This window comes from Phyllostomus discolor, chromosome 14 (assembly GCF_004126475.2).
Source record: "Phyllostomus discolor isolate MPI-MPIP mPhyDis1 chromosome 14, mPhyDis1.pri.v3, whole genome shotgun sequence".
NCBI classification, from domain to species: Eukaryota; Metazoa; Chordata; class Mammalia; order Chiroptera; family Phyllostomidae; genus Phyllostomus; species Phyllostomus discolor.
The window spans coordinates 40,473,796-40,491,271 of NC_040916.2; the positions used below are offsets into that span (position 1 = coordinate 40,473,796).

At 48.2% G+C, this 17,476-nt stretch overlaps 1 protein-coding gene across 1 annotated transcript in view; it reads left to right on the forward strand.

Annotated features, from left to right (window-relative positions):
* SLC22A15 (solute carrier family 22 member 15) overlaps window positions 1-17,476 on the forward strand; it is a 69,915-nt gene that overhangs the window by 42,352 nt on the left and 10,087 nt on the right. The window contains exons 6-8 of the mRNA XM_028502769.2: window positions 2,420-2,635; window positions 6,371-6,511; window positions 8,422-8,507. Of these exons, the coding sequence (XP_028358570.1) occupies window positions 2,420-2,635; window positions 6,371-6,511; window positions 8,422-8,507 (443 nt within the window). The remainder of the gene's footprint in view (window positions 1-2,419; window positions 2,636-6,370; window positions 6,512-8,421; window positions 8,508-17,476) is intronic.

Below are 17,476 nucleotides of genomic sequence, written 5' to 3' on the forward strand. Positions count from 1 at the left end.
GCATTCCTCTCATCAATGTTTCTCTCCCTTCCTTCCCCTCTCTCTAAATGTGTATGTGTGTGTATAAAATAAAACAGAAAGAAATCCACAGAACATTTCTGAGCAGAGGCAGCGTCATTAAATTAGCACTGTAGCTTCTGAAGGGGACCACTGAGTAGAGGGCAGAGGTTCCAAACCCGCTTTTTCTTTCGAAAAACGGCATTGCTCTTTGGTCTGCATGTGCTGCAACTCCCATTTCCAGACCCGCCCACTGGCGACTGGGCGAGCCTTTGTTGTGGAGAAGCCTATTGGCTTCTCAAAATGTGGAGAAATGTCAGGTCCTAAGTTTTCATAATCAAGATCAACCTTTTCCCCAGTAAAAATAATTTTATTAACTCAGAGTTAAATTTCCAAAGCCTGAATGCCTCTCCGCCACTGTCTTTAAAAATGATTGATAAAGTTTTAAGAGTAATTTTTATTGCCCATAAATAATTCTGAAAACACAGAGAAGTTAAAGGGGAGAGAAAAATGACTTCAATTACTCAAAGATAATGACTTTGGTTTTTGGGTATTTCCTTACTGGTTCTTTATCCCTCCTCCTAGTCCTCCTCAGTTTTAAATGTTATTACCATGTGTTTTCTAGCATCTCACTTATTTTCCTACTCTAAGTGTACCATCTATATTCATCCCAGTAGCCTTCTATTCTTTTCACGTGCAGTCGGACTTCATCAGGTAGTTTATGCAGTACCTCGCCTGTGGACAGGACCAGCTGATCCCGGGGGTGGTTGGCACACCTAACTGCCAGCAGAACAGTATTTTACTTGAGTATTTACTTGTGTCTAGTAACAATAACCAAATGGTAATGAGGAAGTAAATAAAGGGATTTTTCAGGATGTTCTATGCTAGAAGGCCTTGGTTACTGCTTTTGTTGACAATTAAACATTATACATGAATGTTCTGTCCCCAGTAGCAAAACTCCTGGGAAAGTCCTGCCCTTTTATTTTAAATCCTCACCCAAGGATATGTTTATTGATTTTGGAGAGAGAGGAAGGGAAGGAGAGAGAGAAATATTGATGTGAGAGAGAAATGTGGATTGGTTGCCTCTAGTACGCGCCCCAACCAGGAATCGAACCCACAACCTTTTGGTGTAAGGGGTGATACTCCAACCAACTGAGACACCTGGCCAGGGATGTTCTTGCCTTTTTTGTTTTCATTACCTTTCCTCTCTGAGCCTATTTCACTGCTGGACACAGAATGAAGGCGTTCAGTAAATGGTGATCAATGGCTGGCTGTCCAGGAAATTCCACATTCTGTAGTGTTTGTTGCCAATTCACCATCCTTACGGAAAGGCGCCTTACGTAGCCAATGTTATTTCCACAGGTTTTGTTCTAGGCCAGTAATGTCAAATCAGGTCCAAAGGTACTTGGTGTTGTGTTTAGTAATTAAGGCTTCCACGTTCCTACGATAGTAGTATGTATGAAAACTCGTTTAAAGATGTCTGCAGATATGGGAAGAAAAGAGAAACATAAGTAATGTCCATCCTTAAACTGTTGGAAGATGCCAGTGGCAACCTAAACATTCAGTACTTTGTAGCTATAGAAGAAAGTAATTATTGTTTTGTAACCAGGGGTTACAGTAACCAGAAAGAAACGTTTATCTTTTAAGGTCTTGGGGGATTTAATAAATATCCTCATGACATTATAATTCAAGTCAGTGTGTCAGCTGATTTGAGTACTTTAAGTAGTAAATACTCAAAGGAACTAATTTGTAATAAACCCTGTTTCATTTTTATGTGGTCTTAAACTAATCTCTGCCTTCTTAATCGCGTAGCACTATGTTAAAAACACTTTGTACGAGTTTATTTTTCTTTTTTTTTCTTTTTTTATTATTATTTTTTTAATCATTGTTCAAGTACAGTTTTCTCCCCCCTACTCCCATTCCAGCCCACCCACCCAACCCTCCCCCCGAGTTTATTTTTCTGATGAGATGATAATGACTCTTATCTTCTTTGTGGAACTTTTCCAGAACTTAAAACAACTAACTAGCTCCATAACATTATCCTCACAACCCCTGGCTGTGACTTGGAGCCATAACTGACTTGGGCTTTATGAGACGTTTGTTCTGTTTAGTCCTAGAGACTTCCCTTGCCGTTCATGCACTAAAATCTGCTTCAAAGTAAATGCCTGCTGTTTGCCAGCCTCACTGCTATTTCGGAAGCGCCGTCTTGGTTTGCATCCGTAGAGCAGACGACCATTTCACGTTGGCAGGCCGCCCGGTAGCCCCCTCTCTCTGCCCCCGACACTGAGCGTTAGACCCCAGACCCACGTGGAGTCGGCCGCGGTGAGGGGCCCCGCGCACAGGGTCGGTCGGTCGGTCGGTCGTCTCCTCCTCTGCACGTGCACCCGTATGAATATACAGCCTTTGATGACGTCTCTTTCAGATTCATTCCTGAATCCCCTCGTTGGTTATACTCCCAGGGTCGCCTGAGCGAGGCGGAAGCGGCTCTGTACCTCATTGCCAGGAGGAACCGCAAGCTCAAGTGCACGTTCTCCCTGACGCACCCGGCCAGCAGGGCCCGCAGGGAGACGGGGAGTTTCCTGGACCTGTTCCGGCACCGGCTGCTCCTGAGGCACACTCTGACCCTGATGTTCATCTGGTAATTATGTCTGTGGGGCATTCTGTGGGTCTGCAAGCTGAAGGTCTATTGGGGACCTCTTCCTTCTGCAAGGTGACAAGAAAGTGTTGCCTTTTGTCAGCATGAGGTTGTTCTCACAGAAATAAGTGCCCCCCCCAGCCCCCGCACACCCTGGGGCCCGAAACTGGCCTCTGTTTGCACGCCCTCCCTCTCAAGGAGGAAACGAGGGCGCCCGAAGGCAGTTTACCGAACTAGACGTCAGAAACCCATCTTTGCTCAGGACGTATTTTATGTAAATATTTGTCCCCCTGCAAAAAAATAAATAAATAAATAAGTAAATAAAGCAAGCAAGCAAGCAGAACCAGGAGTTTCTAACTACTGGGGTGTTACAGACGCCCGCCTTTGAACTGGGCATCGAGCGGTGGGATCGCACGTGGAAACCGGGCCGTGTGTTGTGGGGTGTCCCCACTACTCTCTGGGGCGGCCAGTCACCGTCCCCTGGACAAATGGGATCCTGGGAGCAGGAAGGGACCTGATGCGACACCACACAGGCAGCTCAGCGAATGGATGGACGAGCACTCTCTGAACCTGCTTTCGAGTGTAGTGCATTCCAGCCTGCCTCTCAGGTGCCCTAAGCACTAATGCGGATCACCCTGGATGGCTCGGAGTGGTTCTGTTTAAAGAACAGAAGTTCTTTAAACAGAACAGGGGAGTGGGGAGAAATGGGTGGGCAGTGCATACAATTTGTGAGGTGCACATGCGTTTTACTACTGTGCATTCTGCCAGGGCACCTTTGATGTTCTCTGGTCCAGTGCTGGGCGTGAGCGTCCGATTCACCGGCCTAGAGGACCACCGTTGTGCTGTGGTTTGTTTGTATTTCCCGTGAAGTCTGCAACGGAAACCTCCACTTTCATGTGGGGGTGGAGGGGAGTAATTCTATATGAAAATGATCTGATGTATGAAGCTCAAAAGAATAGCAGATTGAGACTAAGAAGCTGTGAGATATTTTCCTATGTCGTGATTCTCTTTGCCGACTCCACCAAGCCCTGGCCACCGCCTGTGTGGTCAGGGGCCGGGTCACACTGATGACCGCCTCCCTCCCGGGGCCAGCCCAGTGCTGGGGCATCACAGGTGCATGGCACCTGCAGAAGGAAGGACATGAGCTTGGAGGCATGGAGAATAAGAGAACCTTCCAAAGCACAGCCTGACCACACAGCACGGGGGCTGCTAATTTGAGATCCCACCTATGGTAACGAAAATACTTAGGAAGTGTGTGCAGGAGCTTTAGGCTTCATAAAGCTCTGCCTTTGTATGCTAAATAGACAGACAAACCCCCTGCCTTGGAGGAAGCCCCTACTTATTGGGGAATATTTACTCTCGTTTTTAAGATTTTTTTATTTTTTGAGGCATATCAACTTTTGGGTTCTGGCTTTTAGGGGATTAAAGAAACAGGTGAACCCACCCACCAACCAACAAACTAGACGTAGAGCCAGGGAGAACGTCCCTGCTTATGTTACATCTCACATAACCCAAAGGGACTGTTCTCAGAGGAAATTCCTTCCCCTGGGCTCGGAATTTTAAAATACACGATGACAGAGACCCTGTCATGCCACATCCTGCCGTTCCCCATGAGGATGCTGTGCCATTCGCAGACCTGTTCTGCATCTCTGTCATCGAAGAAAGCCTGGACTGGGGAGCGAAATGATACCTCCGTGTTCAGCACCCGTTCCTGTGCTGATTTCCCACAGCCACGCCTTTTTCCATGGCTGTTTGGTGCCCTAAATCTACTGGTAAATACTACGCAAGCGTCTTAAATTTTGTCTGGGGCCCGTAAAGAGGGTCGAGGTGACTTTAGTCGCTATAGTCCCTGCCCCCAATGGCCAGTTTTGCTGTCAAGGAAGCATGTGAGCAGAGTCCCCCCCACCCCCCACCGCTTGGGACCAGAGGCCTTCCTTGCCCTTTTCTCTCGCCACCAGCTGGTGACTCAGTCCCTCTAGTATCCTGAACTGGCAGGGTTTATTCATGCCCCGGTTGCCGCCGTCACGACTCAGTCTAAATAGGGCTCCGTCCCCCCATGGGGTCCCTTCCCTGGGGTTTCTCTTTTACATGCAGACACAGGCGGAAGCCGGCAACACATCAGGAACAGCATTATGTAAGAGCAGGGTCTCTCCCGCAGGCAGAAGGGGGGTTCAAGCATATTTTCGGGAACTGCATGAGTCTGAATTTGCTTACTTTACCATAGGCAGGACCTCAAATTAGTAGCTCCACTGCTGTGTTGTCAGGTTTGGCTTTTAAAGGTTCCCTTAACCGCCACGCCTCCCAGCTTGTGTCCTTCGTTCAGGCAGGTGCTAGGGGGACAGGGGACACAGGCGCTCAGTGGCTCCCTGCATCCATAATGTGATGTCCTGGCTGCCACGCTGCTCCTTGCCCTTCACATCCAAGGGGCCGCTCTCCCTGCTAAGAAGCCATGGGAAGGAGCTGCTGCCTCAGCTCCTTGGCCCGGGAGGCGAGAGCACTAGGCAGTCCAGCCCCAGGGCCCCCCTGTCCCTCCTCCCCACCCTCTCGAGGTCACTGTGGACCGTGGACAACCCAGGGCGCTGGGCCCGCTGTTTTGGCAGAGGTGGGAAGGAAGCTTCCCCTTTCCCCTTCGATCTCATCCCAGCCACAGCTCATTAGGCTGTTTCTAAGGAGGGCCAGAAGGAAGCAAACAAAGAGCTTCCCCATAATAAACACTTGTCAAAGTGAGTTGCCAAAACATAAAAACTGGTGGACTTCCAAGGCCCAAGCGTTTCACTGTTTGTGCAGAAATGTATGGTTTACAAAATGCATTCCTATACTAAGAAAGCCTAGTCTAAGGGGTTTATTTATTTTCGTTCTGTTACAGTTTGTTTTGTGTTAATAATGCCGTTTCCTAGACACCTAAGTTGCTGTTGTTATTCTCTTCACTGCGGATGAGGAAGCCCCAGCTTGCAGCTTCAGGACGGCACTGTGGCTCGGCTCCTGCGCCCCCTAGTTCCCAGGAAGCGCAGGGAGGCTCAGTGCCGGGGTCAGTGCCTGCCACTAGGAGGCGCTCTCGCCGTATTCTGGCAATGGCGCGCGCGTGTGAATGAATGGCTTTTCAAAGGGCTCTTCCCGAGCTCATCCTCCTGGAGGAGGCGGCCCCCACCGTCACCCCGTGTTTTCTTTCCTGTTCCGGGTGTCCACAGTGTGGGTGCCAGCGGAACGCTGGATGGGGTTGAGAGCAGGGTTGGGGCTGGAGCGCCAGGCACTCCTGGCCTGCGGGTGACCCGCTGACCATCCAGTAGCTTCTCAGCTCCTGTTCTCAGTGCCATCTGCCGCTGACTTTCTCCTTGGGAGTTCGTTTCTAGAGCCATTCTGATGCTCTCACCACAACTGCCCAAGGCAAGGGCCTATAAATCCTGTTAAATAGAGTAAGAATGGAGTCACCGTCTTCTATTAAATGCAGAAATGCTTGATGAAATCACGAACAATGTTTTTTTCCTCTTTCAGGGGCTGGCCAATAAATTGCTTCACCTAGCATCTAGACAAATGATTTCCAAGTCCCCTTTATTTACTGAGTTTTGGGGGGGGGGGGGTTTAGTGTAGAAATTCAGGTTAGGATAGAACTGTTAATGGGACAGCCAAACCGTCTCTTGCTCGAGACAGACCGCGCTATGACAAGCCAGCATTTGAATCTCCTCCAGCAAACGCTCATGTGCTTTTCCTGTTGCCCTCTGTCTCTCATCCCCATTGCAGGTTTGTGTGCAGCCTGGTGTATTACGGCTTGACCCTGAGTGCGGGTGACCTAGGTGGGAACATGTACGCCAACCTGGCCCTGTCTGGCCTCGTAGAGATCCCGTCCTACCCTCTCTGCATCTACCTGATTAACCAGAAGTGGTGAGTGTCGGTGGACGTTGAAGTACACCACGCACGCGCACTCTCGTATGTGTAAATACCTAAGTATTTGTCTGCGTGTAGTATCTGCTAATTCCGCCGCAGTGATCAGAATTCTTCTCAGACCGAGCACAGTAAGAATTCATTTTTTAGTACAGTATTTCTAGGGTTTCCTGTGTATGAGTTTTTATGTAGGTTTGCAATCCAGCATTAAAAGGCATTGTTACCTGAAGGTTTGTAAGTCATGTGCGCACAATTTGTTAGTCATAGCAGGTGCCATTACTGGCTCTATCCAGGTGGAAGTGAACCCCATCGACCCCAATCATGGTCACTTAGAAGTCCAGGGCAAGGAACTGGAGGAACTAGAAAGACATTTCTAGTTGAGAGGAAGAATATACCCTGTTTTGCTACAAGTCACTGCAAATGCACAGTTTTGAAATGCTTTTTAAAAGTTCCTTTTTAGAACACCCTTCCCTCCGTTTTCTCAGAGCCCCCTGGGACTGAGCCCCTGACCTGGGCAACTAAGAATCCCATCAGTGCGAGCCAGGAACCAGCTGGACTGGGCCACTTCTCATTCTCCAGAAATCATCATTTTAACCGAAAACAGCATTCCTGAGCATTGCACTCCATGCTGTGGCCATGGGTGTTGACCTAGCACATTTTGCAGGGTTCTGTTTGAACTTGGGTTCTGTTCAGCTGAAGGCTTTTCTCTGGGAGGTTGTGCTCTGCTGACCCCTCCGTTAGTGACGAAGCTGATTCTCGTCGAGGTCTCAGAGCTGGGTGAGGCCGAGTATTCAGAAATCTGTCCCCAACGTCCCCAGCGTGCCAAACACCCCCCCCCCTTTGTGCTGGTACGGCTTCCCGTGCACACCTCTGATGACCACGTACAGTGTTACAAGGACGCTGCCTGTCCACGAGGGCATCCTGCCTGACTTTGCATCCCCGGGGCCTGCCTCGCATGCAGCCTGTCACTTGAAAGGCATTTGGCACTGACTGTTAAACTAGGCAAAGTGACCTGGAGACTCAAGGCTCTTCCCATCTCCCATTAGCCACCACCAGAGTCAGGATTAAGGTCTGAATACACAGAAGGGATGCTGCCTTTGGGGTCAGGTAGACCCGAGTTCAAATCCAGTCTCAGCCATGTGTTTGGCCTTGGGACTTGGACAAGTGACCTCCCCAGACCTCCATGTACTCATCCTTACACGAGGGAGGACAAAATGCCCCTGGCAGAGTTGTCATAAAAATTATAAGAAACATCAAAGTCCCTAAGAGAGGACCTAACAGGGGGCGGGCCCCTGGAAAGGGGGGCTTGTGAACGTTGGCATCTTTCTTCCAAGTCCAGAGCGCTGATTTGAAACCGGCTTCTCCCAAAAAGGGTGCGATATGTTTCAGCTAATTCTGCCCTGTTAACGAGGAAATTTTGCTGTTTGTACTTTTTAGGAGAGAGAAAGGGCAACGTTTACAACTTTCACTGCTTAAGATTCAAGTACCCAGAAATTGAAATGAGCCACGAGACTTCGTTTTCCATGTTTTAATTCCATTCTCTGGGAGATGGCGAATATAACAGTGCAAGCCTTATGGCGTAGTATTAGGATTGAGTAAGATACTAGGCGGAAAGCACTTAAAACCGTGCCTGGACCACAGTGTATAGAGAGCTAGATAGAATGATCCCCCCCCCCCCCCCCCCCCCCCCCCCGCAGATGTTATTTAAGCCTGCGACCCAGCCAGTTTTCTGCTGTTTTATGCTGGTTGTTTATTTCATGTCCTGGGCAGTCGCCCTGGCCGCCCGCTCCTCAAGGAAAGATGAACATATACAAAGAAACGGAGGCCCTTGCACCAGGAAGGCTGGTGAGAGGAGTAGATGATTCTGTAAGATTCTCCAGCGAAATGTGTCATTGCTTCCTGTCACTCAGGTTTGGCCGGAAGCGGACGCTAGCGGCGTTCCTGGGCCTCGGAGGACTGGCTTGTCTCCTCATCATGTTCCTTCCAGAGAAGAAAGGTAGGCCTTTTGGATTCCCACCGACGGGTTTCGAACAGCAAGCACTTCCACTGCAATCAATCTCAGTATCGTCGAGAGATCACCATATGCCAGGCTTCGTGTCCGTGATTGCGTATTATTTAGCAATCGTGTGGGGTATGATGAGCCAGATTCTTCCCACTGCCCAAACTGCTCTCTGGGTGCATAATGTGCTTTGAGGCGCCCTATTAATTCTTTCAGGCGATTAAGCTCCCATCTGGGCTGTCCGGGCTGCAGGACTGGCGCTGCTGGAGCTGCTTATTCGGCGAGGAGGACCGGTTGGTGCTGCCCGGACAGGGGCTGCGTCCAGGGCTGCAGACCATGCTGTCACCCCAGCCAGACACGAGCTGGGGCCTCACAGGCACTGGCCACCTGGGGTGGCTTTGGCACCTCTCAGTGTCCCCATCCATACTCTCGACAATAACGACAGCAACAAAAAGAATATTCAATATTCACTGTGGGTGACAGTTGACACTTTCTCAGCCTCAGATGAAGTATAACGCTTTCAGAAAACTTTGGTATTTTTATGTAGTTATAGCTTTGCTATGCAAACACAGCTTCAGAAAGGTCCCCCTGAGCACCCTGTTGTACCTTGCCTGAGCCTGTGTGGGAGGTCCAGGGAGACTGCCGCTTCTCCCGTGTCTCGGTCCGGCACGCCCAAGGCATGCCAGCTCTCCACGCTGCGGGAACCACGGCTTTGGCAGTGGCTTTGGCAGTGACTTTGAACAATGAGGAGGGGGTCGAGCAGACTCTGCTGCTGGGGCACAGGGCTCAACAAAAGCCCCATTTGGGGAGCTTTTCGGTTTTGGTAGAGCCCCCTCAGGGAGCCTGCACCCCGTGTGGGAATTACTGTGAGACGGCTGAAGTCTGGCCAGGTCCTGGGAGGGCAGCGGGGGAACTCGCCTCCCGTCAGAGCGCAGGGCGTGATGACGCTCCTTTGGTCCTGGCTTCTCCTCGAGGGCCAGCCGGCCAGGGCCTCGCTGATGACCCCAGGGCCGCAGGCTCTGACTCTGTCACCCTCCAGGACACCTGCCGCGTGGTCTCTTGCTGCCTGGAGTTCTAGGCCGTGATCCAGGGTGCGGTTTGTTGACGAGTTAGGATTTTACTCAGTAGGACAGCCTTATAGTGATTTTCAGGGAATCATGGAAACCAGAGAATTCAGCCAGTTCAGCTGTTTCTCGTTCTCCAAGGAGATCGTTGCCCCTGCTCGTACCCAAGAGGAGAGACTCCTCCGTGGCCGTGGCCGTGGGCTTGTGGAGCTGGGCGCCCAGTTCCCTCGGGCAGGGCCGGCGCAGTCATGGGCTTCAGCTCCTTGTAGCTTTAGGTTCAGCCGATTTCACTTTTTAGAGGCAACATAGAAATTCAAGTTGCTTGTGTTTTTTAACCTGTCACCGTCCAGTGTTCTGTTCGTCGTCGAACAGGGAAAATCTTTTCCCTGTTACTATGAGCATGCCTGGTTACGCCCCTGCACACCGGGCCAGTCCGCGCCTTCCCTCCCTCCCACACATCTGCAGCCTCAGGGAGCCCCCAGCCTGGGACTCTGCACGGGGCCCTTTCCACAAAATCCCAGAGCGAGCAGGTCCGGACCGCCCTCACGCTGCTCACTTGCAGTCGGCTCTCAGAGAGCAGCTGGCAGCCCTGGTCGCCTGTGCCCCGTGGAGGACGCGTGGCCGCACGGCCTGGAGGAGGCTCCGCAGAGCGTCCCACACGCCCCATAAGGTGCCTCGGGAGCGCGATGCCTCGGGAGCGCGATGCCGCTGCTGCGCTTGGAGAAGGGGACTTTGAGTCTGCTTTTGAAGATTTCTGGGGAAAGAAATCCCATGATATCCCTTAGCAAGTTGTTTCTACTTTTGATAAACGTTAGAGAGTGAGAAGGATCCTCCTCCTCTACAGCTGAGCTCATGTCCTTTCACTGAACTCATCGGCCCAGACAGAGAGCAGATGGCCACGCCTTCCGTTTCTGCATGTCCCGTTCTGTACTTGCAGGGGTCGTCCAGCAGTTTCTGAGTCTCCGCCCCTTTGACCTCGAAAATATTTGTTACTTAAACATTCTTTGACTCTTTCATAGGTACTCACCAAAATATTTGGGTGTCTTTCTTTGAAATCTCATTTTTTAAAGTTCTGAGCTTTCACCTACACGTTCTGAAAGTTCTGATAAATACACATTAAGAAAAACCTACTAGTTTGAAAAATTCCATTAGCATCTCATGTGAGCTTAGAGAACACTCGTTTTTCTCACGGCTTTTCATGCTCATCTTTTCTTCACTCCCTGCCCCCGCAAACAGGCATTCATTCTCTCCTTTCTGCTGACTCAGGGGCCCCTCTTCCTACCAGCTTTTTTTAAGGCATCTTATACAACTGGCTGTCTGTGTCCAAGGCACAGACAGAGAGAACTCTAAAACTCGAGGCAGCCAGGCAGCCAGAAGATAAATTGTCTGGCATTTCCAGCCTGTGGTTTGTAATTTTTAGACTGAGTTGCCCATCCAGTTCAAATTTGCACCTTGAAGCTAGTTCCCAGGTAGCCACTAATTTCCCCCCAGACTGACCTCTGGACATCTTCCCTGATCTCTATCATAGCTTGAAGGGTCCTAACGAAGCTTACAATACTGGCTATTAGTTACTGAGCATCTTCATTAAGACAAAGGGCCAACTATGTGCTGGATCCTCTCTGCATGCAGAAGGTATTGCATACACCCATTTTATAAGGAAGCTAAAGCTCAGAGACGTCAAGCAACTTGTCTAAGGTCACAGAGCGAGTAGCTAGCACACCTAGGATTCAGATCTCAGTATTTATTGAAAATGATGAAGCTGTTGCTTTAGAGGCTTAACACAGCGTGCTTAGGACCAAGTGCTTAATTCTTCAGCAGGCAGTCCTGATGGGAGGTGGCCAGGCATGGAGGCAAGGAGGTTGGCAAGGAGGTTTCTGTCGCTTTTAGTCCTGCAGGAGAATCTGAATACTAGGAAGTCGCAGCACGCGATAAACTAGATAAACACGGTTCACAGCTGGAGGAACTCAGCTCGAGTGGAACCTTTACATTTCACCTCCTGTCTCAGCCGAGGTCTGCCCGCTCTTTGTTCATGTGGCTTCTGTGGAGCCTGCTGTGTACAGGATCCTGTGTACAAACAAGACCCGCTCCCTAAAGCCTCTATAAGCTTACGATCTGCTGAGGGAAATGAGTGACTTAGGAGGAAAAACAAACAAACAGGCCATAGCATGTGAGAATTGACAACAAAATAAGCGATGGGAACTTGAACTTCAGACCATGATAGTAGTTGCAACCAGCTGTCCTCCTGCTCTAAAACACTGCAAAACCAGAAAATGTAAGAAACGCTGATTTTCAGACGTTGAACTACAGGCCACGCAGGACAGACAGTGTCCCCGAGGGAAGGGAAACAGATGGAGCGCACCCTCGAGTGCCCCGGCTCGGGGTCTCCAAGCCACAGTGTGTGTGTGTGGGGGGGGGGGGCCGTCCACCGCTGCTGCTGCCCCTCCTGCATTGAAGAGACAGGTGTGGACCCTTGGGAAGGCTGAGGCGCCTAGACCTCGCTGAGCGGAATGCTGGCTGGAGAGCTGTAAGACACACGGAGGGAGAATCCAAGATCTGCGGAGGGGCCTCGAGTCCTTGGCTGCTTACTGGTCTGCGCGTGCATTGGAGGAGACTCCGGAGGCAGCGGGAGGACCACCGCAAAGGAGCCGGGGGAGGGGGGCGATTCCTGGAGCCCAGCGCCGTGCCTGGCGTGTGTTCTCTTCGGGTAGATGGGGAGCACGGGGGGCCCCCTCCTGGTTGAAGGGCCCTTCCTCGGAAGGCTGTCCGTTCTCTGCTCGCCCTGCAGCACTTAAACAAGTAGAAAGATCAGGTGATTCCAGGCAACTTGACTGCATCCTGGGAAAAGAGCAACAATATTTAAAGGAATATCATTATTAATAACCCAGTCCTTAACAGTGTAACATTCACAACATATGGCATGCGGTCAATGTTAACAGGCATACAAATAAGCAAGAAAATACCTCCCACAGCCAGGAGGAATGTCAATGAAACACAAAACCCAGAAAGATACAGATGATAGAATGAGGAGATGATGGCATTAAAACAATTGTCATCAGGGTACTCCCTGTGTTTAAGAAGGTTGAGACAAGTATGGTCATAATGAGCAGAGAAATAGACAGCACAGAAAAGGCACACACGTAACATGTAGAAATGAAATATGCACTATGTGGAAAAGCTACAGAAGAGAAGATCAGGGAGAAAAACATAAAACAAACTCCAGAATGAAACAGAGAAAGGTCGTAGGGCAATACCAAGCCTACCACACATGTCATTGGACATGTCATTCTTTATTCCCTCCTAAGAGGGAATAAAGAAAAGATATTTGAAGAGATTGTGGTTAAATATGCCTCAATTTTTAAAAAATATTTTGCTTATTTATTTGTAGAGAGAGGGGAAGGGAGGGAGAGAGAGGGAGAGAAACATCAATGTGAGAGAGGAACATCGACCAGTTGCCTCTGGTTTGTGCCCCAATCAGGAAATGAACCTGCAACCCAGGCATGTGCCCTGAGGGGGAATTGAACCAGTGATCTTTCACTTTGCAGACTATGACCAACCAACGGAGCCTTACCAGTCAGGGTGTACTCTCCAAAATGGATGAACGCTGTAAACACATAATGAGAAAGCGGTTAGTTCATCAAGAAGATGTAGTAATCCTATGTGTGTGCATCTGATAACAGAATCAGAGTACGTGAAGCAAAAATGGATAAAACTGAAAGGAAAAAGAGGCAAATCCAAAATTATAGCTGGGTATTTCAGTATCCCTCTCTCAGTGATTGGCAGAAAAAGCAGATGGAAAACAATGAGGGATGTGGAAACTCGAATGGCCAGCGGACCTAACTGGCATTTGTGGGCTACTCTGCCCTGAAACAGAACGCTCATCCCTTTTGAAGTGTACACAGGACATGTACCAAGTCATGAGACAAGTTTCCATAAGTTTAAGATAATTAAAACCTTACGACAATAAGTCCTTTGACAAGAATGGAATTAAACTGGAAACCAATAACAGAAAGGTAATCTAGGAAATGCTCAAATATATGGATTTCCAAAAGCATTCTTCTATAAACACATGGGTAAAAGAAGAAATCACAAAGAAAACCAGAAAATAGTTTTAATTAAGCAATAATTAAAGTGCACTATCAACATTTGAGGGATGCAGTAAGGCAGAGAAGTTTACATCATTTCAAGCACATCAGGAATAAAGGAGGCTTTTCAAATCAGTGATCTAAGCTTCTCCCGTAAGAAAATAGAAGGCAATCTAAAAAAAAAAAGACAAATTCAAGCAAGCAGAGGAAGGAAATAAGTATAAGAGCAAAATCAATGAAATATAAACAGGAAAATGATAGAGACAAATCAATGAAACCAACAGCTGGATGTTTGAGATCAATAAAATCAATAAACTTCTAGCCAAACTAATGAAGGGAAGCGAAGGCACAGATGACCAGTAACGGTGATAAAAGGTGAATGAAAGGAGGGACATCACCAAAGAACTCGTAGGGAGCTATAGGGAATATTATAGACTTTTTGTGCAAATAAATTCAACTTAGGCAAAATGGATAAATTCCCTGAAAGATACAAACTACCAAAGTATACTTAAAAACATAGATAACCTGGGTAGCCCTGTACCTATTAAAGAAATTGAGTTTAGAGTTAAAAAACATTCTCACAAAGAGAATTCCAGGTCCAGATGGCTTCACTGGTAAATTCTGTGAAATACATGAGAATACCAGTTCTTCACATTCTTCCAGAACATGAAAAAGGAGGGAACACTTCCCCAACCTAGTCTGGGAGACAAGCACTTATCCTGATACTAAAACCAAAGACATTATGAGAAAACTGCAGACCGATAGCCCTTATTAATATAGATACAAAAATCCTTAATTAAATATTAGCAAATTGAACCCAGCAATGCATAGAAGGGTAGTAATCATGACTAAGCAGGGTTTATCTCACAGATTCAAGGTTGATTTAACATTCAAAAGTTACTCAGTGTCATTCACCATATTAAAACAAACAAACAAAAAAAACCAGAAAGGGCCTGGCTGGCGTAGCTCAGTGGATTAAGCGAGGGCCTGCGAACCAAAGGGCTGTCGGTTTGATTCCCAATCAGGGAGCATACCTGGGTTGCAGGCCAAGTCGCCAGGAGGGGGCGCACGAGAGGCAACCACACATTGATGTTTCTCTCTCTGTCGCCTTCCCTTCCCCTCTCTCTAAAAAGAAATAAATGAAAATCTTAAAAAAAGGGAAAATATCACACGATCTTTTCATTATAGTTAAAAAAAGCATTTGTCATGACTCCACACACACACTCACTACAAAAACTATCAGCAACTGGAAGTTTCCTTAATCTGATAAAGGGCATCGAGGCAAAACCTATAGTCAGCACCAAATTGAATGGTGAAAAAGTAAGTACTTTGCTCCCTAAGATCGGGAACAAAGCTACGATGTCAGCCTACCACTTCTACGGTGCACTGAGCTGAAGTTACTAGCAAATACAAAAGGTGATAAAAAGAAATTAAAGGAATTCAAATTGGAAAGAAAGAAGTAATACTCTTAATTCATGAGACCACATGACTGTTGCTGAGTCATTCTGAATGTGATGGTTACTCAGTGCATTCACTCAACCGTGTCTACCACCCCCACTGACTAGTACAATGAAGTCGTCATTGTTCACACACGTGCATTCCAGTCCACTCTCCTCGGCTGCCAGGTTACATTGATGTCACGCAAACCATTCTCGTTATAGTAACAATGGCTGGACTTTTGCCTGACAGACCTTTCCTGACTCAACTTTATCCAAGAAAAGCAGAAAATAGACCCATACAGATTTCAATGTACATGTTCATCATAGCTCTATGAATAATACCCTGAAACTGAAAGGAACCCAGATGTCCACTTACTAGGGAACGATACACAAGTTGTGGTATATCCACACAGTGAAATATTACTCAACCAAAAAGAAAAAAAAAGGAATGAATGACAACAGGGATAAATTTCGGGAGCATTGTGCTAACTAAAAGAAATCAGACACAAAAATTACTTCATTCATGTGAAATTCTCACAAGGGCAAAACTCTAGTGACCAGAACTGTGCACAAAAATGGTGTTTTTCTTTAGAAGATAAAAGGCCAGAAGGAAACAGAATGAATTGAGGTCCTATGCCCAACCTATATACCACAGAAGAGGGCCCACAGCTGCCTTAGAGACTTTATACATGTGCAGAAACAGTAATAAATCTGCTATCATCACCGAGTGAGTGAAGTGGACGAGTAAGATGGATTTTTACTATTTGGGGTTAGCTACGTTTGACCATGATATACTGAGACCCTCTGTCCTGGCGACTCCAGATGGCTCTGAGAAGACTTTCAGATAGTTAGTTCTGAAAACGTAGCTGCATTATTAGAATAAAACTTAACCTCTTGAATTCAGTACTTTGAAGAAGCCACGTGTTTGGAGAATTCCCCCTTTTCCCCCTCAAAGATAATGGAGTTAAATTTCCCCTTTCCAATCATTCTCATTTCAAACAGTCTCTCTGAACATTCATTGGCAGTAGCCAATAATACCTGTTTCATTTCTAGGTGAAGAACCGAGGTCAGGAATCCAGGGAACCAGCCCAGGGGCTGCAAAGCCTTCCTACACATTAACTTAGGGGGCCCAGCAGCCCAGCAGCGGCACAGGCAGGAGTCCCCAAAAGAATCAGAAATAACTTTCTAACAACCAGAGCTGTCTGAAAGGCACATGGACGGCCTTGGGAAGAAGTGGACTCCCGCAGGTTGGAGTGGCAACCCACGGCAGGCTGTGCTGGCAGGAACAGAGAGGGAAAGTTTCGGGCGCCAGAGGAGGTGTTAAGCTGACGCTGTGGGCACGTGGCTGAGTCAGGCTCCCCAGATGGGCCGCGCAGTCCCGAGCCTCCCGTGGGGGACTTCTCCCAGCCTTGGATCTCGTGGCGGCTTAGATGATGAGCTTTGTGTGACGTGCCACTTGAATTCAGTTTGCAGCATGGCAGCCCCTCACCTGTTGTCAAACATGCGGCGCGTCTGCATACGGTTCTGAGAGATGCCATCTTGCGCGGGTGGAAAACAGACCGGGGTTCACTTGCAATCAGACAAATGTGCACGTTTCTGTTTGCTTCAGTGCCACCCAATACCTTTCCCCGACTCTCTCAGTTTTCAGGCAAGTGATTGATGGACTTAATTTGCCCTCATTATTGGTTTAATTGAAGGGGTTACATATCAAGAGTCCAGATACATATCTCAGAGTAAGTGCCAAGAGGCAGGAGTCCTTTTCCAGAGGCACCTCGTGGCTTCAAATAATATATTCAGTACTTAAAATTGCACATATCTTCTTCCAAATAGCCTGGCAGAAGAGGAGAAGGCCCCAGATGGTCGAGTTTGGCAGTGCCTGAGCCGCTGAATGCAGGACACCATCTTTAAAGCAGATGAAGATTTATTTCATTGTCAAGCAGGGAAGGGGAAACATATTGTAGAATGGAGTGTATTACATGCCTCCCTCCTCAGACAGTCAGGGGGCCTGAACACAGGTTCTTTTCACTGAATTAACCCCTGTCCTCGTTTTTCCATGTATTTGTTCAGCGATGTTTAGTGAGCATCACCGAGCATCTCACTAGGGGAGGTGCCGTGAGGGACAGGATGCAGACACGATGCAGACACCATGCCTGCCTCAGCCTGAGCTAACTGGACATGTATTGCGGGCAGACCGGATGCAAGAGCGAGCAACAGCTAGAGGGTGTCTGGAGCAGGCCGGTTGAATGGACTGGTAAACGGGGGCAGTGAAGGTCAAAGGAAGGAGAGGATGTTGCATATTTGAGTCATTGAAGGGAAGAAGAGTTTGTGTATATGAGCATGAGCCGTGCGTGCAGTCCCGAGGAAGGGGACAGGTGTGTTCT